The sequence below is a fragment of the Hylaeus anthracinus genome, unplaced genomic scaffold, assembly GCF_026225885.1.
Source record: "Hylaeus anthracinus isolate JK02 unplaced genomic scaffold, UHH_iyHylAnth1.0_haploid 11978, whole genome shotgun sequence".
Taxonomy (NCBI): domain Eukaryota; kingdom Metazoa; phylum Arthropoda; class Insecta; order Hymenoptera; family Colletidae; genus Hylaeus; species Hylaeus anthracinus.
In genome coordinates this window covers 793,331-815,911 of record NW_026534326.1, presented here as the reverse complement: position 1 = coordinate 815,911, position 22,581 = coordinate 793,331, and the positions used below count along the sequence as shown (strand labels likewise).

The 22,581-nt window shown below is 41.8% G+C and overlaps 3 protein-coding genes, 1 long non-coding RNA gene and 1 other non-coding gene across 11 annotated transcripts in view; 2 read left to right on the top strand and 3 right to left on the bottom strand.

The window, feature by feature from the left end:
- LOC128896856 (beta-1,4-glucuronyltransferase 1-like) overlaps positions 1–10,326 on the bottom strand; it is a 15,529-nt gene extending 5,203 nt beyond the window's left edge. Inside the window, exon 1 of one of the 2 annotated variants that reach the window (XM_054160373.1) lies at positions 9,688–10,326. The gene's annotated coding sequence lies outside the window, so the exon portion shown is untranslated. Of the gene's footprint in view, positions 1–2,430; positions 2,740–9,687 lie in introns of those variants that run through there. The other variant, XM_054160374.1, reaches the window with a different exon arrangement.
- Positions 10,327–11,250: 924 nt separating this feature from the next.
- On the top strand, positions 11,251–16,052 carry LOC128896857 (carbohydrate sulfotransferase 5-like). 3 transcript variants are annotated; one of them, XM_054160375.1, is made up of 8 exons: positions 11,252–11,747; positions 12,150–12,277; positions 12,902–12,949; positions 13,442–13,575; positions 13,661–13,896; positions 13,969–14,167; positions 14,257–14,436; positions 14,530–16,052. In XM_054160375.1, exons 2-8 carry the CDS (start codon positions 12,158–12,160, stop codon positions 14,849–14,851), a joined length of 1,239 nt encoding a protein of 412 aa, XP_054016350.1. In that variant the 5' UTR covers positions 11,252–11,747; positions 12,150–12,157; the 3' UTR covers positions 14,852–16,052. The 3 variants fall into 3 exon arrangements, with proteins under 3 accessions (XP_054016352.1, XP_054016350.1, XP_054016353.1); XM_054160378.1 differs by having other exon boundaries at positions 12,150–12,343; XM_054160377.1 differs by lacking the exon at positions 12,902–12,949 and having other exon boundaries at positions 11,251–11,747.
- Positions 16,053–16,337: 285 nt separating this feature from the next.
- Positions 16,338–18,698, bottom strand: LOC128896863 (uncharacterized). Of its 3 annotated transcripts, none has more exons than XR_008462157.1 (8): positions 18,621–18,676; positions 18,248–18,329; positions 17,813–17,876; positions 17,512–17,624; positions 17,271–17,329; positions 17,006–17,063; positions 16,740–16,827; positions 16,338–16,546 (listed from the first exon to the last, which is right to left on the bottom strand). It is a non-coding gene; the product is annotated as an uncharacterized LOC128896863 (long non-coding RNA). The 3 variants fall into 3 exon arrangements; XR_008462158.1 differs by lacking the exon at positions 18,621–18,676 and adding an exon at positions 18,414–18,582; XR_008462159.1 differs by lacking the exon at positions 18,248–18,329 and having other exon boundaries at positions 18,621–18,698.
- Positions 17,943–18,010, bottom strand: LOC128897115 (small nucleolar RNA SNORD31). Its single transcript, XR_008462213.1, has one exon. It is a non-coding gene; the product is annotated as a small nucleolar RNA SNORD31 (small nucleolar RNA).
- A 382-nt stretch (positions 18,699–19,080) lies between the features above and the next one.
- Positions 19,081–22,573, top strand: LOC128896858 (WAS/WASL-interacting protein family member 1-like). Of its 2 annotated transcripts, XM_054160380.1 has the most exons (5): positions 19,081–19,566; positions 19,841–20,030; positions 20,107–20,399; positions 20,469–21,117; positions 22,007–22,573. In XM_054160380.1, exons 2-5 carry the CDS (start codon positions 19,877–19,879, stop codon positions 22,093–22,095), a joined length of 1,185 nt encoding a protein of 394 aa, XP_054016355.1. In that variant the 5' UTR covers positions 19,081–19,566; positions 19,841–19,876; the 3' UTR covers positions 22,096–22,573. The 2 variants fall into 2 exon arrangements, with proteins under 2 accessions (XP_054016355.1, XP_054016354.1); XM_054160379.1 differs by having other exon boundaries at positions 19,081–20,030.
- Positions 22,574–22,581: the final 8 nt, after the last annotated feature.

Here is a 22,581-nt window from a genome sequence, read left to right as displayed (position 1 = left end):
CACCTTGAAATAGGTGGTCCGGGAGGTGATTTGAAACAACTTTTTCCGTAGCAAAAATGTTGTCCGAGGCTTCGAAGCAACATTAACTATATTATTATATTCCCAGGTATAGTAGAATACCAGACTACTATACTCACAATGGATTCATAAACAAAGAAATCGAGCCCCGCTTGTGTACCATACTCCTATTCCAAGCGTCTACGTGTCCATTAACTATATTACTATATTCCCAGGTATAGTAGAATACCAAACTACTATACTCACAACGGATTCATACACAAAGAAATCGAGCCACGCTTGTGTACCATACTCCTATCCCAAGCGGCTACGTGTCCATTAACTATATTACTATATTCCCAGGTATAGTAGAATTCCAGACTACTATACTCACAATGGATTCTAACGCAAAGAAATCGAGCCACGCGAGTGTACCATACTCCTATCCCAAGCGGCTACGTGTCCATTAACTATATTATTATATTCCCAGGTATAGTAGAATTCCAGACTACTATACTCACAATGGATTCCAACGCAAAGAAATCGAGCCACGCGAGTGTACCATACTCCTATCCCAAGCGTCTACGTGTCCATTAACTATATTACTATATTCCCAGGTATAGTAGAATGCCAGACTACTATACTCACAATGGACTCCAACGCAAAGAAATGGAGCCAGCCAGCGTACCAATGCAACTATTGCGAGCAACAGAGGATTTCTCCCGACTATACTGATTATTACATTCAGAGGTGGAATATCAGTTTGCTGCGACAATCTGAAGGACGTGGCGCGTTTGTGCACACGTGTTACATCACTGTAGGGAGGAGAGCAGTCGAATCGAGTTCACGGACGTAAAGCCGAGGAGCGAGTGGCCCGATTGAAAGGTAGGATCCACGGGCGTACGTGACATAGATGCGCATACTTGAAATGATCGACGTTAATGGCCAAACAACGGGAGTTACGCGCGTAGTCCTTCGGTCATGGGGCAATTTAAACGCAGTCTGGCGAAGCAATTTGTCAACGACCTGTGCATGCCAGCCTATTATTGATGACCGGACGGTGTGCCGCGGCCGATTGTTCTCCTTATCGTTGTTATCGCTTCCAAACGAATGTCTCGATACTTTACGAGGAGAAGATACTGTAAAGTCTTTACACGTGCACGAACTCGGGACTAAACTAGTGCATTTACGGTAGACTTCGTACGTTCTCTGCGGACTAGTGCATTTACGGTAGACTTCGTACGTTCTCTGCGTGCTAGTGCATTTACGGTAGACTTCGTACGTTCTCTGCGTACTAGTGCATTTACGGTAGACTTCGTACGTTCTCTGCGGACTAGTGCATTTACGGTAGACTTCGTACGCAGAGAACGTACGAAGTGCATTTACGGTAGACTTCGTACGCAGAGAACGTACGAAGTCTACCGTAAATGCACCAGCATTTTTCGACGCTCGATTTTCTTGCATTTGTCCAGTCTAGTGTAATCCGATCCCAGATCACGTTTACACTGCTCGCCGTTCGAACTTCTGTGCATTTATCGTAGAGAAATTTGTGCAATTATGAAAACGTTTCTGTATAGTTGTCTAATATAGTAATGAATATACGACCATACTGGGTTTGTGTTCTGGGTTGCGACTATACTGGTTACAAATGACGAGTGCGCGATAATGTATACATGGAAGCAGATATGATTAATATTTATATGTTCTGATAAAGCATATTTTTAGATTGAATATCACATGTCAGGCATTAGATTACATCAATTAATAAGATAAGTTCGATAAAAACCTCGGTGGTTCTTTAGAATATCGAACAGCGATCGTTTCGCTCGTCATTATTCATAAATGATTTTTCTACTCGGTTAATAAATCACACGTGAGTCACCGCGGCGGATCTCTTCGGTTAAACGAACTATGCGACGCAGGAATGCGTTTGCATCACGGTCAATCATACGTCGGATTTCACTATAAAAAAATTAAAAATATCGACGATTCAAATGTACGCATATGTATGTATATTTAATCGTTATTTTTCTGGCACGCGGCATTGACACGTATCGTTGAGAAAATGTCGCTGTCCTCTTCAGGAACAGCATGACTATATATACGATTCGTCACACTGGTGGACAACTATTAGGAAAGTTCCGTCCGTTCCGGTTACAAGATTCAAGCTTTCAAAAATTAAAAATTAAAAATTAAAAAATGGCATATACAAATTTTAATGCAATGCAATAATGCAATGTCCCTAATTATTTATGAAGTTCGTTTTTAATTGTTGGATGGCAGCACGAGCTTCCTTTCTTTTGGAAGCTCGTAAACTTTATAAAATGGTACTAGAACAAGATGACCATAAGGACCTAGATTTTAAAAACTTTCGAGGAATTCGATAAATGAAGGATTGAAACGGTTTAAACGTTTCTCGAAAACGATACTCACTGTTCAAACGCAAATAACGAGCGAACGTTCCCTCGATTGGATCGTCGATCGACGAGATGACGGCTGGCAGTTAGTTCTCGTTATACGCTTTCCACTCTCGCGTGTTATCGCGACGCGACCGTTCCGCGTGTCGCCGGCACCACGGTTAACGAATAGGTGCACGAACGCCCGAACGTCGACGCTTTTATTCGGTAATACAGAGAGATAAGACGTCGCGACGTCCTGATAGCGATGCATCCGCCAGCATTTGCGTAAGATAATGGCAAATCGGATGTCGTTACGCGTGATACCCGCCCAGCCAGAGATTATCTTTTCCATCAATTGTTCGGGCTTCTTGGAATTTTCATTTTCACCAAACATTGATAAACGTTATTGTAGAAGATTCGGAATCGTGTTGTCGTTTGACTCGTTATTCTCAACTGCCATTCGGATATCCGTCTCTTTTCGGTTTTTGCGTCTCGGCGGCAGTGCGCGCCCTCTTTCGTAGTTTCTCGTCTTTTCGGGAGTCCCACTCCGACACCTCGAGCTGCCTTCACTGGAGCGTACTCCCCCCTCTCTCCCCTTCACCCTCGACGCCACCAGTGTTGCCCGCTCCACAGTCATTCGTTTGTCATCGTTGTTCGTCGTCACTGGCCGGTCCTCTTCGGTGTAGCCGGCTATAACCCCCCTCCCCCAGAGGGACCACCAAATGTATTTAGGAGTCGAAACGAAAAATAAGTGACGGAGATTCGAACCCACACGATCCTCGGATCCACAGTCGACCGTTTTACCTACGCGACCGATCCCGTACCCCTACGATTCGTGTTCTCGTTTCACTTTTTATGCTTGGAAATGGGAGGCGCGGATACTGCATTATTTCGCACGTATGATCGCCTATAGTCGGTGTAGTCGTCCATACTACGATTCGAAATATACCTTTTGCCTCGATCCATACTTTTGCAAAACAAAACATCTATTTTAGTAAAAATTTGGGAGCAGGTATACAGGGTGTCTCAAAAATGTTGTAACACCTTGAAATAGGTGGTCCGGGAGGTGATTCGAAACAACTTTTTCCTTAGCGAAAATGTCGTCCGAGGCTTCGTTAAGAAGATATTAACAGAAAACAGTGACCAATCAGAGCGCGAGACGGTCGCGCTCCCCGACCAATCAGAGCGCGAGTATGCCGGTGGAGCGGCCGCGGTAGCGTACGAGAGCGGCCACCTAGCGCGTAGCCTACGCTGCCGCGGTCGCTCAACCGTCATACTCGCGCTCTGATTGGTCACTGTTTTCCGTTGATATCTCCTCAACGGAGCCTCGGACGACATTTTCGCTAAGGAAAAAGTTGTTTCAAATCACCTCCCGAATCTCCCCTTCCAAGGATCTCCAACATTTTCGGGACACCCTGTATACACGCTTCAACTGCGGCTTAGACGACAGACTGGTTTTACGCCGAACCTTCGACCTATACGAATTCGTAATAATTTACGTAAAGTCACTTCACCAAGTACATGCATATTTACAAATAGCTCAACGCGACTTACGAAATATTATATATCAAAGTGACAGAATAAAAGATGCGTTAAAATTTGTTAGCTGCAGATAAGTGTTTAATATATAATGCCACTTTATTAATTTATTACGTGCTTTTTTTTGCAATTTATCCTAAGTCTTATCGGACTTGTCCTACGTGTATACATTTAAACTGTGTCTATAGGGTAAGATGAAATTGATGGTCGATAGTTGATAAGAATTTTCATTTCGCAGATACCGTAGAAACATCGCTTAATGAGCTTAAAGAGCTTTGCTTACGTACATAATATCCAACGAATCCAAAGGGAGCAAATTTACACGAGGCTCGACTACCACGCCCAGTGTACGTGTAATTGCCGATGAATGATGATGCAATGGAAACATTCGTCGAACGCTATCGACGCTTAATCAGAGATTTTTACTTGTATTAATTTTCGGCCCCTTCCGTTAATCGAAAAATAATTCGTTAATTAAAATAAAAAAGAATGTTCAGCCCGTCGCGATGGTATCCGTCCTTAAGAGCCGTTCAGCAGCCACGGCAAGATCAAAGGAGGGAGCATTGGCCTGAGTGTCGAGAGTCTCGGAGGAACAGGTAACCAAGTGGCCGGAGCAAAGCACCTGGAACCTCCTCCAATTTTTCTCGTGTCCGGCTCTTACGGCCGCTCGTCAAGCTAAACATTACTTTGTCCGCGGCGACGCATTAAACGTATGTAGCAGGAAACGGGTGTACGTGATTATTTATAGTTCCGTGGCATGCACTGGTTAAACACGTTACCCGTTATTTCATCAGCCGGCCGCCGGCCGTAATGAATAATACGATTTTCAAGGGCCGCTCGCCACGGTGACGTTATCGAGAACGCACTTTATCGACGAACGAGACACACCCGGAAAACCTGAAATGCGCTCGCACGCTCGTTTGAGAACTGTCGCCTCGCTAATTGCTCTGTTTACGTAGCACGGCGCGACCGTGTCTCGTCTGCTTTTTTTTTTTGTTTACAAATAAGGTAAACAGACGCAAGGCAATCTTAATTGAGTGGGAACGCGAATTAATTGTGCAACTTCTCGTTAAAGGAGGTAGTAAGTATCCCTATTCTAGAGCGTCAATTTCCAGAGGTGTTCTTTTAAATATTCTTTTTAATCGCGAGGAAATCGACTTATAAACCTACTTCTTTTATTTATAAATCAACGAAGTATTCATCGAAAGTCGATCGGGGCAATTTTTTCGACGTATTCAATTGGATGTTTTCCATTGTAAATGGAGAAGTGTAAAGAAAAACCAAATTACAAGGGCGGGGATTCGAACCCGGGTCCTCCGTATTTGTAGTCGAGAGCGTTACCGACTGGACCAACGCTGCGCCCTACCATTAACCGTTTTAACTCTTTTAACGCTAACGTCCGCAGGTATACGCAGTTAAATATTCCTAGGGACCGGCAATACTTTTTCAACAATAAATTTCTTACAAATCGCGTACACCTCGTGCCAAATTGTTTCTTTTTTTTACATACTCTTTAAAAAAAATATATCGAACAAACGAGTGTATGGATGTTTCAATCCGACTACTTTTGTCAAACAATTTTTTGAAAATGCAAAACGGAATTGCTTGAACATTCTTTTCGATTGCACCATTGAATTCAGCCTCAAAAAAAAAAATATATATATATATATACACATATATATATACATCCTATAGGTGGCCGCTCTCGTACGCTACCGCGGCCGCTCCACCGGCATACTCGCGCTCTGATTGGTCGGGGAGCGCGACCGTCTCGCGCTCTGATTGGTCGGAGAGCGCGACCGTCTCGCGCTCTGATTGGTCACTCTTTTCTGTTAATATCTTCTTAACGAAGCCTCGGACGACATTTTCGCTAAGGAAAAAGTTGTTTCAAATCACCTCCCGGACCACCTATCTCAAGGTGTTACAACATTTTTGGGACACTCTGTATATGAATCCTCCTTTTCGGTTAAAAGCTACATAAAAGTACAAAGTTTGAAAATGTTATCTGAATAACTAGTGGTAGTTATTTTGGTCGTGGCGTCCTTCTTTAAAGAGCGCCGAGTCTACTGCAATTGACAATTGAAGAAAGAAGGCATTGGCCCAGTGAGAGTCGAGAAGAATGAATTTCGAGAAAAGAATAGCAGGCGGAGGAACTCGAATAACCCACGCCCTCGTGGCTCCCTACCACTCAGCCAGTTCCCTCTCAGCTGTATCGCCAATTTATTACAAGAGACAAAGTGCGTTCAGAGGGTAAGAGGTAGGAGGTGAGCGACCGGTGAAAGAGCCACTCCACGTTGGGGTACCTCGCAAAGGGAGAGAGCCTGACCCGGTGTGATCAATAATGCCGGAAAAGAAAATAAAACCCTGTTGCGAACCGACTATGGCGATACTCGCTCGCAGGAGAACGCGGTACATTAAATTCCGGATGACGCGGATCGATTTCGTTCGTTATCACGGTTTCGCTTATCGCGAACCATGATCCACGGCGGTGCGTCCTCGTGCCTCTTTGGCGTCCCAGCACGCGCCGGGAGGCGTTTGTGTAATCAACGCGGACAATAATACGCGTACGATCACGCGCGAACCGATCGAGAAATCGTCCCAGGCGATCGCCGCTCGTAACGGGCTCGGGAAACCGTGAACTTGCCCATTAGAATTTGTATGGCCTCCCTACCGCGGTGAAAACGTCGCTGTTGCCTCGACGGTGGTGAGTTCTCGTCAAGGTTGTCGCGAGAGTTTCTGCTCGACCGGTTTTCGAACCTCCTTGCTCCTGTTTCACCACACGCGCCTACGTTCCAATAATTGATCCTCTGTTCGGCCGTCTAACACCCTATGGAGCGGAATTTTTGCCGAGTTCAGAATTTAGAACTATATTTCTATGATACAAAATTGAAAAAAAAAAAAAAAGGATCAATTTAACACTTTACCGATGTACCCAACGAACCTTGCTAGGATGATTTTATATCTTTTAAGAACACATAAAAAAAATTTTAATCAAATATCTCGAGAACGAAGGAGCATTCTGAACAAATCCAAAATGGTTTTATAGTACTACACGCGTACTTGAACTTCCATAGGGTGTTCCAAAAACGATTTGCCTTCCCTTTGCGAGATAATACCAGCGATACCGATTCGAAGGTAATACGCACGCATCCGTAGAGGTTTCCTGGCGTTGCAACAATTACGCAACACTCTCGCGACCCACTGACACTCGACCGCGACGTTCCCCATTTTACTTTCGACTACCGAGACACCTCACCAAGAGGAAAGTACACGTTTCGCGCGGACTTTCTCCATTTTCACGGCTCCGTGGCATCCTTGGACGCGCTTTCTTGAAACGGTCCCCTGCCCGCGCGGGAAAAACCAATAAATACCGGAAGACCGTCAAGTGAGCTTTAAACTTGGACGGAAATCCTAAAACAATGCGTACGATCCGTTGTACCACACGTCGTACGACCCCTCAGGAAATACAGGGTGTCCCAAAAATGTTGGAGATTAGAATCCTTGGAAGGGGTGGTTCAGGAGGTGATTTGAAACAACTTTTTCCTTGGCGAAAATGTTGTCCGTGGCTTTGTTCAGGAAATATTAACGGAAAACCCCGACCAATCGGAGCGCGAGGCGGCCGCGCTCCCCGACCAATCAGAGCGCGCGTATACCGTTGGAGCGGCCGCGGTAGGCGTGACTACGCGCTAGGCGCTCGCGCCCATACGCTGTCGCGGGCGCTCCACCGGTATCCTCGCGCTCTGATTGGTCCGGAGTTTTCCACTAATATCTCCTCAACGAAGCCACGGACAACATTTTCGCTAAGGAAAAAGTTGTTTCAAATCATGTCTACTCTGTATATACAAGGTGTCCCAAAAACGTTGTAACACCTTGAAAGGGGTGGTTCGGGGGGTGATTTGAAACAACTTTTTCCTTAGCGAAAATGTTGTCCGACGCTTCGTTCAGGAGATATTAGTGGAAAACACCGGACCAATTAGAGCGCGAGAATGCCGATGGAGCGCTCGCGGTAGCGTATGTGCACGGCCGCCTAGCGCGTAGCCACGCCTACCGCGGGCGGTCCACCGGTATACGCGCGCTCTGATTGGTCGGCGTTTATCTGTTAATATCTCCTCAACGAAGCCTCGGACAACATTTTCGCTAAGGAAAAAGTTGTTTCAAATCACCTCCCGAACCACCTCTTTCAAGGACATCCAACATTTTTGGGACACTATGTATATCCCCCCCCTCCCCCCGTGGCTGGTTTCTGTGCACCAATTTATGCGTCTAACAAAGACATTACCGTATTTTCATTTCTTAACGGCTGGTCGGTCGTACGACGTGTTGTACGACGCGTTGTACAACAGATCGTATCGTGTACGAGACACATCTGGCTTTACAGAGTTCAACGATCTACTAGAAGCGAATGTCACCACCTGTGAGATGAGGGGGCGATACGAATCGACATCCCTGAGCGTCATCGTCGTTATCGTCCACTCAACTTTTCCGTGGACCGCAAGACAGAAGGCCGAGCTTTCACCTCAGCATCGTCCCCGTTTCTAGTTTCTCCCAGACCATGCCCCGTCAAGGTCGTTTCGAGGATGCGACCTCTGCGTCACTCGTAGATGGTACACAGCTCAAGGTCGAAATACAGCCACGTGGCCAGGCTCACGAAGATAATTAAACGGCGAGAATGAATCGAAGAAACGCGAGGAAGCGGCAAAAGTCACGATCGGACTCGAAGAGATGCTTGCGAATAACGGTAGCGACGTTTCTTACGGCGATTTATTTTTAGAATTGATACCGGTTTTTTTGACCGCTTCCCGTCGACATCGAGGCGTTACCAATCTGCGCGCAATGTCTATCCCAGCCGTGTTATTAGGCTTTCGTTCGAGCTTTAACTGTTAATTGCACGAGCTACGCGTTTACCTTCTGCTGGCAACACGTTTCACACCGAACCATTCGTTAACACTAAACCCACCGACGTTCCAACGATTTCTAACTATTTCTACCTTCGCGAGACCGATGACTACTTTGAGCCACATTCAAGCCTGAGTTTTCAATTAAATGCGAAAATATGTTACGCGGAACTGGATTGAATAATGCATGAAACAATTGCATATATTGCGCAGGTTCGGCGTTAAATGGAATGCTTGGAATACAAATATCCTTTTTGTCACATGTACGTGTGAACAATCATACTCAAATTATCTGCATTATTCTACAAAAAAAAAAAAAAAATATTTATTCATGGACCTCCATTTTGCGAAAGGATACGCTGCAGAATTCATGTACACACGACTGAATTTCGTATATACACATAAATCGTAGCGAGGCTTTGGGTGATCGGTTCGAGAACCTGGTAAATTGATACTTCGACGTAACGAAACACCGACTAAACATTTCTATCTAGAATTACGAGAAAAAAAAAAAAAAAAAGGGAGACGACTACGACTTCGCGAGACGGATGTCCTAGATACAAAACTCCCCGCATTAAATTTCACCATTTTCTAATAAACCACTCCCCCGAAATACGAAGCCAAAGAGAATCGCAACGCGCTCGACTCGCACGCATAAACAATTTTCTAACCGCATCTTTCCAATTTCTCGACCCGACGTACCGCAAAACGCAGAGAAGCGGATCAAATAGTGACCAACAAGCGACACTTCCCCTCCGGTCGTGTAGGACGAACAGAGGAGAAGGTAAAAAGGTGGTAAAAGTGGTACATCGTGGGCAAAAATTTCGCCACCGATGTCGTAGAGAAACCGTACTTACCGTGAGCCCCTTCAGCGTGACATCTCCGTGGCCCAGGATTCCGCAAAAATGTCGCCCACGATTTTTCGACCCTCTCCGCTCGGCCAGTCCACCGTAGCTTCCACAGTGCAGGCACCACGAAATATCCCGGTCACGTCCAGTCACAAAAACCACGAGACAACGTGCATCGCTGCCACACACGCTCGAGTTCCACGTCTCTTTCGCCGGCGAATGTTTTCTGGCCGCGTAACGAGACTTGTGCGTGTCCGCGTTTATTCTGTCGCACGGCTGACTGATCACGAGGTCTCGCCACAGCTTGGGGAATATACCCCGCAGAGCTGCCGAGTTTTCAACCCGCTCCGTGAGGGAGAGACACAAAACCATGTAGAGGTGGACAGACACAGACAGGTAACACGCGTGGTGTCTAGTGTCGCCAGGCCGTTGCTAAGGTTGCCAATCAAAGTATCGAGGTAGGAAATCGTGACATCGTGCCGACGAGAAAGGGACTAGAGCATGGCCCGAAATATTCCTTCCCCCCTGCTCTGGTAACCGCTCCATTCGAGCAACAGCATCCGACTGAACGCTGGGGGCGAGCACGCACGCCGCCACACTCCCCGATCAACCACCAGAGGGCTACGCGCAGGCGCGGCGCTGCGGTCGCTTGGGCCCCGGCAAACTCCTACGGCGCGTAATTCAAAACAGTGATTGGCTATTTCGTAAGCAAACGCATACTTCATGAAACTAATTACAAAAATGATGTAGCTTATATTATATATTTATTGTATATACGTAAGATGGAAATAAAATAGAAACATTATTCAAGATATTTTCAATTGGACGTCGTTGCGAAAAGTGGCGTCATCTGGTGGAATCATAAAATTATCGATAACGACGGAGACGATAGTACCCTCGATAAAGTAACTCATCGTATCGATACCTATGAAACAGTTTTTCTATCACGTCGACAATAGTTACGGTTCGTAATAAAGTCTTTGATGTTAACTTTATGAGCGACGTAAAATCAAGCAACTGCTAGGATTAATAAAGAAAATGTTACAGGTTTCCAACTCCTGCAATTTTATGCGACGATATCAATTAAAAGTCTTTCGTTATATACAATATCTATTAATTTTGCGTACGTTTAAAAAAATAAACATTCTCCCTCTTTCATCTCCTTTTAACACGTACACGCCGGCGTGTACCACCGGTGGCTCACGTTCGCGTGACTATCAGATGCCGTGTACTACCGCGCCGCCTCCCAAGGCGAGAAACATAAATAGCCCCGGGGTGAACGCGTTAAAGAGAATCTTAGGGTATTCTTTTCGTGCACGATTACATTATATTCCTGTACCTTTTCCAACGAGTACCGGAACTTTGACCGAAATTGAGTGAAATTTTACGTAAAGCAAATGTATGCACTTAAAGCGAGCAGAAGGAAACGCGTAGCTCATCGTTATCATATTTACGTAGGATATGGAACGTCCTGTTACACCTACTATATCGCGCCTATGATTGTCTATCCCGACGCCTTTGGACTTTGTCCAAAAAAAAATTGATATACGACGAAAGAATCTTACCCACCATTTCGGCCATTGCGGCGATCGATTCGTTCGAAAACTTGCTGCAACCTGCAATCGAATTAAATTCTGCGCTGCCATCAAATAATCATGAACCTTCATTCGATCAGCGTCCGCCGACGTGAGAGGTTGTCGTTTCCACGTATTTCGATCTTGACCGCTTGACACGTTTAGTAATTCGATCAGAGGCGACCAGTAGTCGATGGTTGCCGACTGGAAACCTTTCGAAGTGGATATTTCGATTTCGACGTGCTCGTGCCTCGATGAATGCACACGCGATGGATCATCGTACGCACTTGTGCGTGTAAACACAGGACTCATGTGGCCACCTTAATGCGCGCCTCTCTGCGTCAGTGGACCATGATGAACGCCGCACGCTGGCTGTGCGTTTCCCGTCGCCACTCTAAAATGTCAAGAAAAACGTGAAATCATCTTCAGCTACGGATACAACCCGTTCGCAGCGAACTCGAAGCCTCCAAATGCAACCAACTGCTCGATCCTGAGGTAAGGGACACGTTCCGAACGTTTTCTTCTCGTTTTCATCGCGATCTCCACGACATCCGTGCACATCCGTGGCTTGTTGTGCGGGTAAATCATTCAAAGGACCGACGTTCTTCTCGGCATCGTGATCTATTCCGAGTCGACTCTCTCCAACGAAAACCGTCTCGCGTGCCACTTTCTGTATACGAAAATTCGCAGAGGTGTCACGTAAATGGAGAAAGTCACAAAAATAAAATAATTTATGGGGACTTTTTTTACCGCAATTTCTTTACCAAATCTGCAAGGGACAGACAAACTAAGAATTTTAACAACTACGCATTCCTGTAACTCTGACGTGTACCAAACAGAGTGCTTTAAAAATAATCTTAGCTGTTTCGCAGTAGTAAACCACTGTATTTTTTTCAGGACCAAGGATGTCAAAACGGCTCAGTTTCTATGGTCTGGTAGGCCTGGCGTCCCTTTGCATCTTCTTCTTAGCATTTAATCAACGCTACAGCAGCTATCTCGAGCATCGACTGCAGCCGGTGATATCGGTCAGTAAAAAATCGGAGGTGGGGATTGCTCTAAATTGAGTCACGCCAAACACGCTCTTTCCGATGGTAACGTCTAACTTTTGCACCTAACTTTTTTCCACTCGTATGCTAACAATGAACTTTTCGAGCCATACAAAGAGTCACCAGCTCTCTTTCTCCCTGTTTCCACTGCTTCCTTCCTTTCTTTCTCGCGCAGCATTAGAAACAACAGTTATCGGAGAACTTTGGAAGTATCCTATTTAAAATCAAAGAATTACCTGGGTAATTTATTGTATCGATTCAAGAACATAGTTAAAATTATTAGATAAAATGGCAACAGCAAAGAGATGTTTATATATAGTAAAGCTTTAAATGTGTATTACTTCATTCTTATGTCTTGCATGTCACCCTAAATTAAATTTCTTTTTTCTTTTTCATTTTTTTCATTTCTTACAGTGTACATAAAAAGAATTAATACATACGTAATTTGAATCGCACCATTGCACTCGCTCTAACATTCATTCGCTACCAACATAGAGAAAGAGGGAGAAAGATATTGTCCTGGTTCCGTCAACGACATTATCATGTTCGCAATGCAATATGCACATTCAGAATGTTAAAATACAAATATTTTCTTCAATATAGGATGTTGAGATAAGGCCACGCATCATCAAAATTCAAGAACCAGTAACGGTAAGCAACACGTGCATGTACACGCATATGTTTATGTATTTTTGTCACGTTGCAACCAATCGAATAAAATTCCTAAGAAATCTGTAAACGTATAAAATAAATCTTTGAAAGTGTTGGTAAAATTTGGAATGAAGTGTAAAATAATTTCTCGTTTATTGATTGAAATTATAAACGTGTTTTTAAGGAATTCGAGGTCTAAAATATTGCATTAGTTTCGTAGTAAATGTATGTAAGGATGGACGTAGCATGAAACGACTCCTTTTTATGAAATTCTAATACTTGTAAATAAAAATGTACGATAGGTAAGTGAACATGGTTTGCGTTCGATCTCACCATTTCTAAGAAAACAATTACCTCTTAACACTTTAGTATGGCAATGGGAATAAACGATGCAAAGAGTCGTACTACACGCTACTGCTTTTGCTTATATTATACATATTTAAATTGTAAAGTGATTGACTTTTAAATATAACTTATATGTACACTTTTCAGGCATATTTTAGAGCATCCATGGAAAATATCACGCTTTCTGAAATACAAGAGGTTGTTGATCAACAAAGAAAAGCTATCGAGAGGGAAATGGAAGACTACGAATACCCTAATGGAAAATATGGTGTTAACGTTAGGTATATGTTTCGCTCTGAAAATAGCTGTATCGAGTGTACACATAATATTTGAACATTTCAAGTACTCACATGATAATATATATAGCAAGCTGGAGGATTTGGTAATGGAAAAGGGGGGAAGACCAATGAGAAGCGTGATTTTGACGAGTTGGCGAAGCGGAAGCACATTTCTCGGCGACGTTATAAACGCACATCCAGCAAATTTTTACCACTACGAGCCGCTGCTGGACTTTGGAATCGTGCAAATTAGGGGGCCTCCGCTCGCCGACGAAGCTCTTAGAAACCTTGAATCTTTGCTTCGATGCGATTTCAATAATCTAGGTGAATTTAGTTTCTTTCAAATAATACGCGTAAACGTCTGGCAAAACATTGATCGTTACTCGTTACTTTCAGATCGATATTTGGAATACGGTAAAACGCATCCTTGGGTCTTCAATCACAACACGCATTTATGGAGGCAGTGCCAGATACACAAGAAAATTTGTTGGGATCCACGTTTCGCATCCAAGTTTTGCAAATTATTTCCGTTTCAATCGATGAAGATCGTTCGTTTGAGGCTACGCGCGGCTGAAAGGCTTCTGGAACAAGAAGAGTAAGAATAAGATCGATGCATAAGTTGCTCAGTAATTTACTTACTAATGTAAAAAATTAATGTAATTTACTCTCTCCTCGTGTGTTCAGTTTAGGAATACGACTGGTTCTATTGATTCGTGATCCAAGGGGAATCTTACAATCGAGAAAGCATCGGGAATGGTGTCCAACCAAACCTGATTGCTCGGATCCAGCTTTGGTGTGCGCTGACATGGTCTCGGATTTCAGCGCCGCTGTACGACTTGTAAAAAAATATCCGCGCAGTTTCAGGTAGGCCTTGGTATGCTGCTAATTAATTCAAATCGACGAGTCCACGTTCAAAATTGACAAAATGCTGGCTCTTTATTCTGTTCTCTTCGACAGGGTGGTGCGTTACGAAGACTTATCCGTGGATCCCTACAAGCACGTGAAGGAACTGTACAATTTTTACGGTTTGGACTTTCATTTAAATGTAAAAAAATTTTTGGATACTCATACAAAGAACGATGTCGGTGGAGTTTCGAGTACCTTCCGGAACTCGAAGGTAGCGCCCTTTCATTGGCGTAGCGATCTCGATTTTGAGGAGGTCGACGAGATACAAAGAGTCTGTGCAGCAGCCATGCGGCTGTGGGGTTACGTCATGGCGTTGAATTCCACCCACCAAAAGGAATTCGATCCCCTCGCCGCGTACCAGTTGCAGTTGTGACATCTAGTATAGCCTGGTACGAACGCATAGGCTCAACACAAAGTACGCCCACCGTGTAGAACGGTGTTGCTAGCTCGTCGCTGCACAGACACACCGAGATCATAACAAGTGCCGTAATTCACATTGAAACAAAGAAGGTGCTGAGCTTGTTACGACAAGTGCTTATGAACTCTTACGATTAATCTCTTCGCCGATCTATTTCAAGATCAGCAAGATAGCAAATATTCGACCTTGTAAGACCAATGGTGAATCTGTTCCTTAAAGAATTTCAGAGACTCGTAAGTGCTCTTCGAGCTTGTTGCATAACGAACGTATTTCGTCAGAAATCAATTTTAGACCAGAGTGTTAGGGCGCGAGAATCGAACAAAGTTCCTAAGACCCTGGCGTGCAACAAGGAAATATCCATATCAGCGCAAGCATTGAACGAACCTAAAAGATCCGACACTTTTTTTTTTTTTAGAAATCCAGAGTTTAACGATCGTTTTCAATATACATCGTAATTTTAAACGCAGTAGGATTTTCCACCGAGATACGCAAGCATTTAAATAGAACGTTTACTCTTTTCGGGAACTGCGAATTTGTCGAGAAGTTCAACTTTATTTTATTGTATAGTTTTTTCCTAGAGAGTTAAACACTTCAAGACACGATAGGAATATGCTCTCTTTTTAATATGTACATGTATGCACTCCCCCATACACACATACAAATACACACACACATCGATAGTTTTAGTTATATTACACATCGACGAAGAGAATCATTCGGTTCGGAATGTTGACCTTTTGGATTCAAAAGTCGACTCTTGCTCTCTATTGGGTTTTAAAAATTTTGTTTACGTTAGACTTCGTCGAATTGCTAAGTGTTGATAGCAATGTCCACAAATAGGTTCCTAAGGTGTTTACGTATTCTTTCAGGAACCATAAAACTGTGAACCTTGAAATAGCAATAAGGTCCTTTATCTCAAATTTATGTCTCGAACTTGTACGTAAAGTCTTAGTTGTCTCGAAAGTCTATAACAGTAAATTTCTGTTATTAATTTGAGATCCGACCAAATTATCGAGGTCGCTGGTTCAACAAATTTTCATTTGAATATTTATATTATTTTATCACATGTACATTTGTTTGTTAAACGTAATGTATAGTTACACGCATAAATTTTTAATAAATTTGTACATTATATTCCTTGTATGTCAACTTTTAAGTATGCTCAAATTATTATTTTCATTTGTATAATTCCCAAAATTATCTTGATTATCTCATAGAATTGCCTAAGTACAGATGCTCAATTTCAATAAAAACGTACTTTTATACGATAGTCGCAAGATTAAATTCATGTTATAAATTAGGGAAAGTTTAATAATCATAGTTATTAAAACTGCTTGGATTCGAAATTTAGCATCTACACACAAATTATATTTTTTATAATCACATAAGTATTTTGGGAAAGGTTATACAACGTTTCGAACGTAGTCCTTTTTTCCTTATATATAATTTTATTCTTCTTCACGCGTACACTTTTTCTAATATTGACCTAAACTTACCGCATCCGTGCCATTCTTTGTAAAGCTTTACTTTTTAATAACTCGACAGTGTCTAGTCCAGTAGAGTTTATTACATTTTATAGTACCGTTTAAATGTACAATCAATCTTTCACCAAATAAAACTGACTTTTCCTAAATGTTTACATTGTGTTTTCTGTTTAAACGAAAGGAAAATTAATAGCAAGTTATATATCAGATAATTTTGAAAGATATTATTATATCTTAGGTTCAGAAAACATGAACTATCACAGAACTTCATAGCGTATATTGTAAAACATCATTTAAACAGTACAACAGACTATCTCTGACTATAGATTAATTATTTTGAACAATTATGAAAAACATACACTTTATTGCTGGTAGTTTCCTTCGAACAGTTAATATTCCAAATCTTGAGGTTAATCTGGAACGTTACAACGCGCCTGTAACATATTCCTAAAAATAAAATAATCTTTATTTACCACAATCTTTATAGATCACACAATTGATTTATTTAGGTCAAAACTCAGTGAGGGCAAGTGGAAATCATTTCCGTAAATCATATTAGCGTATATTTTGCTTAACATCATAGTTAACGATAAAACTGTTGATCCCATGATTTTCGTATACTTACTCGAGCGTAAACAGAAAGTGCCTGCAATTCCAAGGTTGTTTTACCCTATTCAGAGAATCTGGAATAAATAACTTTGGTTAATTCTTATACTATAAATATTATTTGTTTTATACTCTTATTGCAATCGTTTAACGTTTAATCAGATAATAAATTGCATCAATAATTTACTCAGACATATGCTTGTCTTTTAGTAACTCATCATTAAAATATTTAATTATTACATTTTAGGTAAAGGAAATGTATAAATCTAAAACGTGTTACTCACTCTTTCATATACGATCGCACGAAAAATTTGTTACAAGCCCACGAGATTCACATTGCGCGCTGTAACATAAAATTTGATTTTATTATTATGAGGCCTATTATAAAATATTACTTTGCAAAGTAATGTTTACATCAGCAAAGTCATTTTCAATACACAAATTTCAGGCAGGGGTAACTATTAATTCATCATAGTCTACTTTCAACAAATTACTTTTTAGGGACAGTAAAGACATTTGAATTACCTTTTCAGCTGCATCCTGCTTCAAACTCGTATTTACAGATTTTGTAATGGTTAGTGTGGATCAATATTGGAATCAGGATCTCGATGGTTATTAACCATTATCATCGTTCCTTTCTGAAATTATAGGTCCTTTGTTACTAACAATTATAGATTGGAAAATAAATATCTAATATTTGTAGAATCTTCAGATTACACTATCTACATAATATTTCTGATTGACTGAGGCAGTGTTAATTACTCATCAGGTTTATTTATCATAGATTTGTTGTCAGAATTCTATCGAAACGAATGCAAATGCTTACCTATATCATTAACAGCATACAAACTTTGACCAAAGTAAGCAAGTTCAAATCTATGCATGTTTTCCTACAAATAGAAATACATACCGTTAACCAAAGATACATCGCACGTGTTAATCGCGAATTTACAAAATTTGTCTCAGAATACTGAATCAATCACATTTGAATCAGACTGGGGCAGTAACGTAACATCATAGCAAATAAGAACAAATTATCATTTTAAAAAATCAAGAACATGCTGATCGAAATAAGAAATGTTGCTTTTCGTATAAAACCTTCAAAAATATATTGTAATCTATGCTCGAAAGCCCACGTGTAAAGGACTCACGATTTTCTAAAAATTCGACGTGCAACGTAGCAAAAAAAATATATATATATAGATATACATATAGAAAATTGCTAAATATTGCAAATGTATGATGAAAGAATGATACTCACTAGAAAAATCGCAAAGAAATCGAAACCAAAGTTCGTCAACGCGTTCCAAAGCACGTTTCGAAAAGCCGATTTACTTTAACGCCTACAGAAAGAGAAATCAAATTCTAAATCACCGAGAAAAGCAATTTTAAGAAGCGTTTAAATCTTTACGAGCTATTCAGATCACCTTTAGGATCGTAATCATAGAATATATCATACGAACGAGACTATTTTCGTATCATCATATAAAACAAGCAACATTAGAAAACGAAGCAAAAATATATCGAAAAATGGTATTTTACGAGATAACTGATTAAGGAAATATCAGTTTTCTGTGTTTAATGTAACGATGCACGCGGATGAGAACAGATACAAAAATTCAAAACGTGATTACCTTCAAACTACTCGTGGCGATGTCCAAAATGAAAGTGAAAGACTCGCAGTGACGCCGTATAATGGCTTCCACTCGCGCATGCGCAGTGATGGCCAGGAAGGAGTGGGAGAACTCCAACTCACGCATGAGAATCGAAAAAACGATCAGAGATTAAATAATTAACTCCGAAAGTGTTGAATAATCTCTTTGGAATTTATTTTGTGCTTTCATCATTTTTTAGGGGTTATAAGAGTGCCAGTTTTGTGATCCTAGTAGATACTTTATTGAAGTCAAAAGTAGCGCGCATGCGCGGCCGAAACTATTCCTTGCGCGCGCTTTTCAACTGGTCATCTGCACCATAGACTCTTTCGTCCATGGTAGAAGGAAACTATCATGGCGAAAATGAATATCAACAGCAGCGCTCTCGTTCGGATGACAGCGAGGACTCGTTTGAATTTTTGGCGCAACCATTCGAGCGCCATGATCGCTACAAGTTTCTTGTCAGATAGGAAAATGGTAGCCAAAGCTGGAGACTTGGTGACTTTCTCCTTCTCCGAATCCGTGTCACCGGGTGTATATTTCTCCAACGGAATGCGAGGATACAGATACATTTTCTGCGACCAATTGTGATACGATTACAAAAGAAAAGCGGTGTTCTCGTTTCATTGCACGATTTTAAGGTCTCCCAGGTGTGGTAGAATTTGTACAGGTGCACTCGACGTATGCACGTTCGATCGGATGTGACTCGTCGATGTCATAAACAAACGGCGAACCATTGTCGTGATGTACAAGAATATTGTCGTGGCTACGTGCGCCGGGTCCCCCGTCAAGTTGTACTCGTGGAACGTGTGAATCCATTTGAATTCCTCGCCGCCGTGGAAAATTTGGCATGTCGTGGGTTACGTTAGTTCACAGTGAATCAGAAACGGACACAAAGTGCGGTAGTTTCAAAGATCGTCCCGCCGTGGTAAGAGGGCCTGTCTGTCAATTTTAGTTAAACAATTCCTACAGACTCGTGTCACTGTTTCCCCTTTACGTCTATCGAAATCGTAAGACGTCTAAACGCAAAAACAGAACGTGGAAATTATTTTCGTACTAACCTATTTCTAGCATTCGCTCTGTAGGAGGTCTAATCTTATCTCTTAAAATGTACTTCAGCCATTGTACTGTTTACTGTCCCTGACTCGAGTCAAAGCTATCAGAATCGCGTCGTCTCTACCTAAATCAATCGATTTTATTAGGAACAACCGAATACTTTTCTAACAATTTAAACAAGAATGCCTGCGCCACCTCCTCCTCCGCCTCCTGCTTTCAATACAGCCAATTCCGGCTCCGGAGAACAAGACAGGAGTTTACTTCTTCAATCTATCAGAGCTGGGAAAACCTTGAAGAAAACTGTAACCATAGATAAAAGCGCGCCTGCTGTTAGCGGTGAGTTATAAAGTGCATTCAGAGGTTTTGGAAATAAAATTTACATAGATTATATTATATTATATTATTCTTCTAGGTAAAATAAGAGGAGAAGCAGGAGCATCCTCTTTCTCTAATAACAGAGAAAATAGTAGTTCCAATGCGGTAGCCAGCAGCATTAATACAAATAATGGAGGACCCATAGGATTAGGTGGATTATTCTCCAGTGGTATGCCAAAATTAAAGCCCACGGGACTCAGGCCATCTTCTAACGAAAGGGACACAAGCAATGTAAATAGTACGAATTTCAGTCAATCTACCATACCTAGCATAAAGCGTGGCCCACCTCCTGTTCCACCAGCCTCGCAAAAGCCACAAATGTTTGCTCAGGTATGAACAGTGGTAAACAATAACAAAATTGTTGCTAAACGCCTTTTTAAATATTACTAAACGTTTCAGAAAGCCAACTCTACGCAAGGTCACAGCATTACCGACTCGCCGAGTTCTATGGGGGATGCGTCCAAGGGATTTGGAAAACCGATTCTCGCGCCCAAACCACCTACCACTCCGTCTAGCACGCAGCACAAGCCATCGCCACCTCCTAAAAAATTAAACCTGACTACAGGACCAAGTGTATCGAGAGCGCAAAGTATGAGGCTGCTCAGATCGCCTCCTGTGCTCGCACCCACTCCACCGTCTCTTCATCAATCGCAGGATTGTCTAAACGAAACTCAACCAAGGCCGTCGAATCGAGTGCTCAGACCTCCGGTTGCAAAACCACCCTCTCCTCCTACTTCCAGAGCGAACAGCTCGACTACCACGGCAACGAGGGCGGCACCGCCACCACCTTCTAGAGTCACGGTCAGCGCTCCGTGTATACCACCTCCACCTCCTCCGCTTCCGCATCGTCCTGCTCCCACTCATCAGAGACAGGCGCCACCGCCGCCTCCACCTACACCTCCCACGAGGAGTTCCTCGATGCGCAACGGTCAAACCATGACCACCCTAGACCTAGAGGTACGATTCGCGGACATGTTTCATTCTATCGTGAGTTTTCCAGCGCCGGAGCAGTTCAAAGGGTTCACGAAAGTCTACAGCAGCAGAAACGGTGAGAACGAACCGCTTGAATATCAGTCGCATTCTTTCTTAAACTTTGCCATTAGACGGTACACTTCTGAATTGTTTATGTAAGCTTCGTTTCGGTGTGGAAAAATCCTGCATAATCGCTATTCTAAAAATACAAAACACAAAGGCTTGCTCACTTGCTTCTCGTGTGGTTTAACAGAGGATGAATCACCGGGATAGAATCTTGCATGTTTTCTTTACTCGAAGGATTAATCATTCTCACACGATTTACATGCATGAATGAAACTATCGTCTGTAAATTATGACATTGAAGTATGTAAATTTTCATCGCACAGAATATAAGTCTGAAATAAAGATATACGACACTGAGATTTGTGACTGTGTATGTGATAACTTGAGGGAAAACGACACTTCGAAGATAGAGATCTAAATAAAAATAGAGTATCTAGAAATTTATTAGTAAAGTCGTCTTCGTGGTGTTCCTCTTAATTAATTTAATCGCTGGCTCTAGCTTACCAAAAATTAGCGACAATAGATGCATGCACGAATGTGTAAACAGAGTCGTTGATCATTGATTGGGTTGGCTGATTTTCAAGGATCATCTGCATGCTTCCTAATGCTTGTAGCAATCGATAAAGGTACAGGGTGTAAAGAAATGTTTGGTATTGGCAAGCATAGGCATATTCTACATCTTCGGAAAGATCTGTAAGAAAAAGTTGCAACAAGATTGTCCATGACCGTGAAATTCAATGTCAAGGACAATTTTGTGGCAACCTTTTTTTCGAGATCTTCATCGAAGATGTAAAATATGCCTATGCTTGCCCAGCTGAATTATTTCTTTACACCTTGTATATGTAATCGAAACGTACGCTCTTCGAGAGAAAAGTAATGTAAATGTTTGAAAATTCCAGCGGCCAAACAACAGGCACCCGCACCACCTATGCAAACGTCTTCTTTATCCAATACAATGGTACCATTAAACACTACATCCGGTGGTTAACCGTGGCAATGCAATGCAACTCTTTTGGGACATTAAATTTGTTTTATTTATTACGTGACACGTTAGTTTTCTCAACTTTCGGAGCGTAACTGAAACGATATGGAAATAAATGAAATAAACGATGAAATCGGATACGGAAGAGAGCTGAAATAATAGTATTAAAAAGTGATTAATTAATTCAAATTATTATATTGATTTTATCATCGATTCTAACGTGAGTTATTGCGGTACAAGACTGCATTACATTCTAACACGTTGCTTTCTGAAACCATGTATATTTCAATTAAAACCATACGAAACAGTATGATTTCTTCGACTAATTAATCATGTATATTTATCAATGTAATCTTCCAACGGTTTTATATATATATATATAAAAAAAAAAGAAAACCTAGAATGTTATATACTTTTATTTATAACAACGACTCTTTATTATTTACTAATGTACAATATTAAATATCAGAATTCTTTAGATGTAGTTATTGT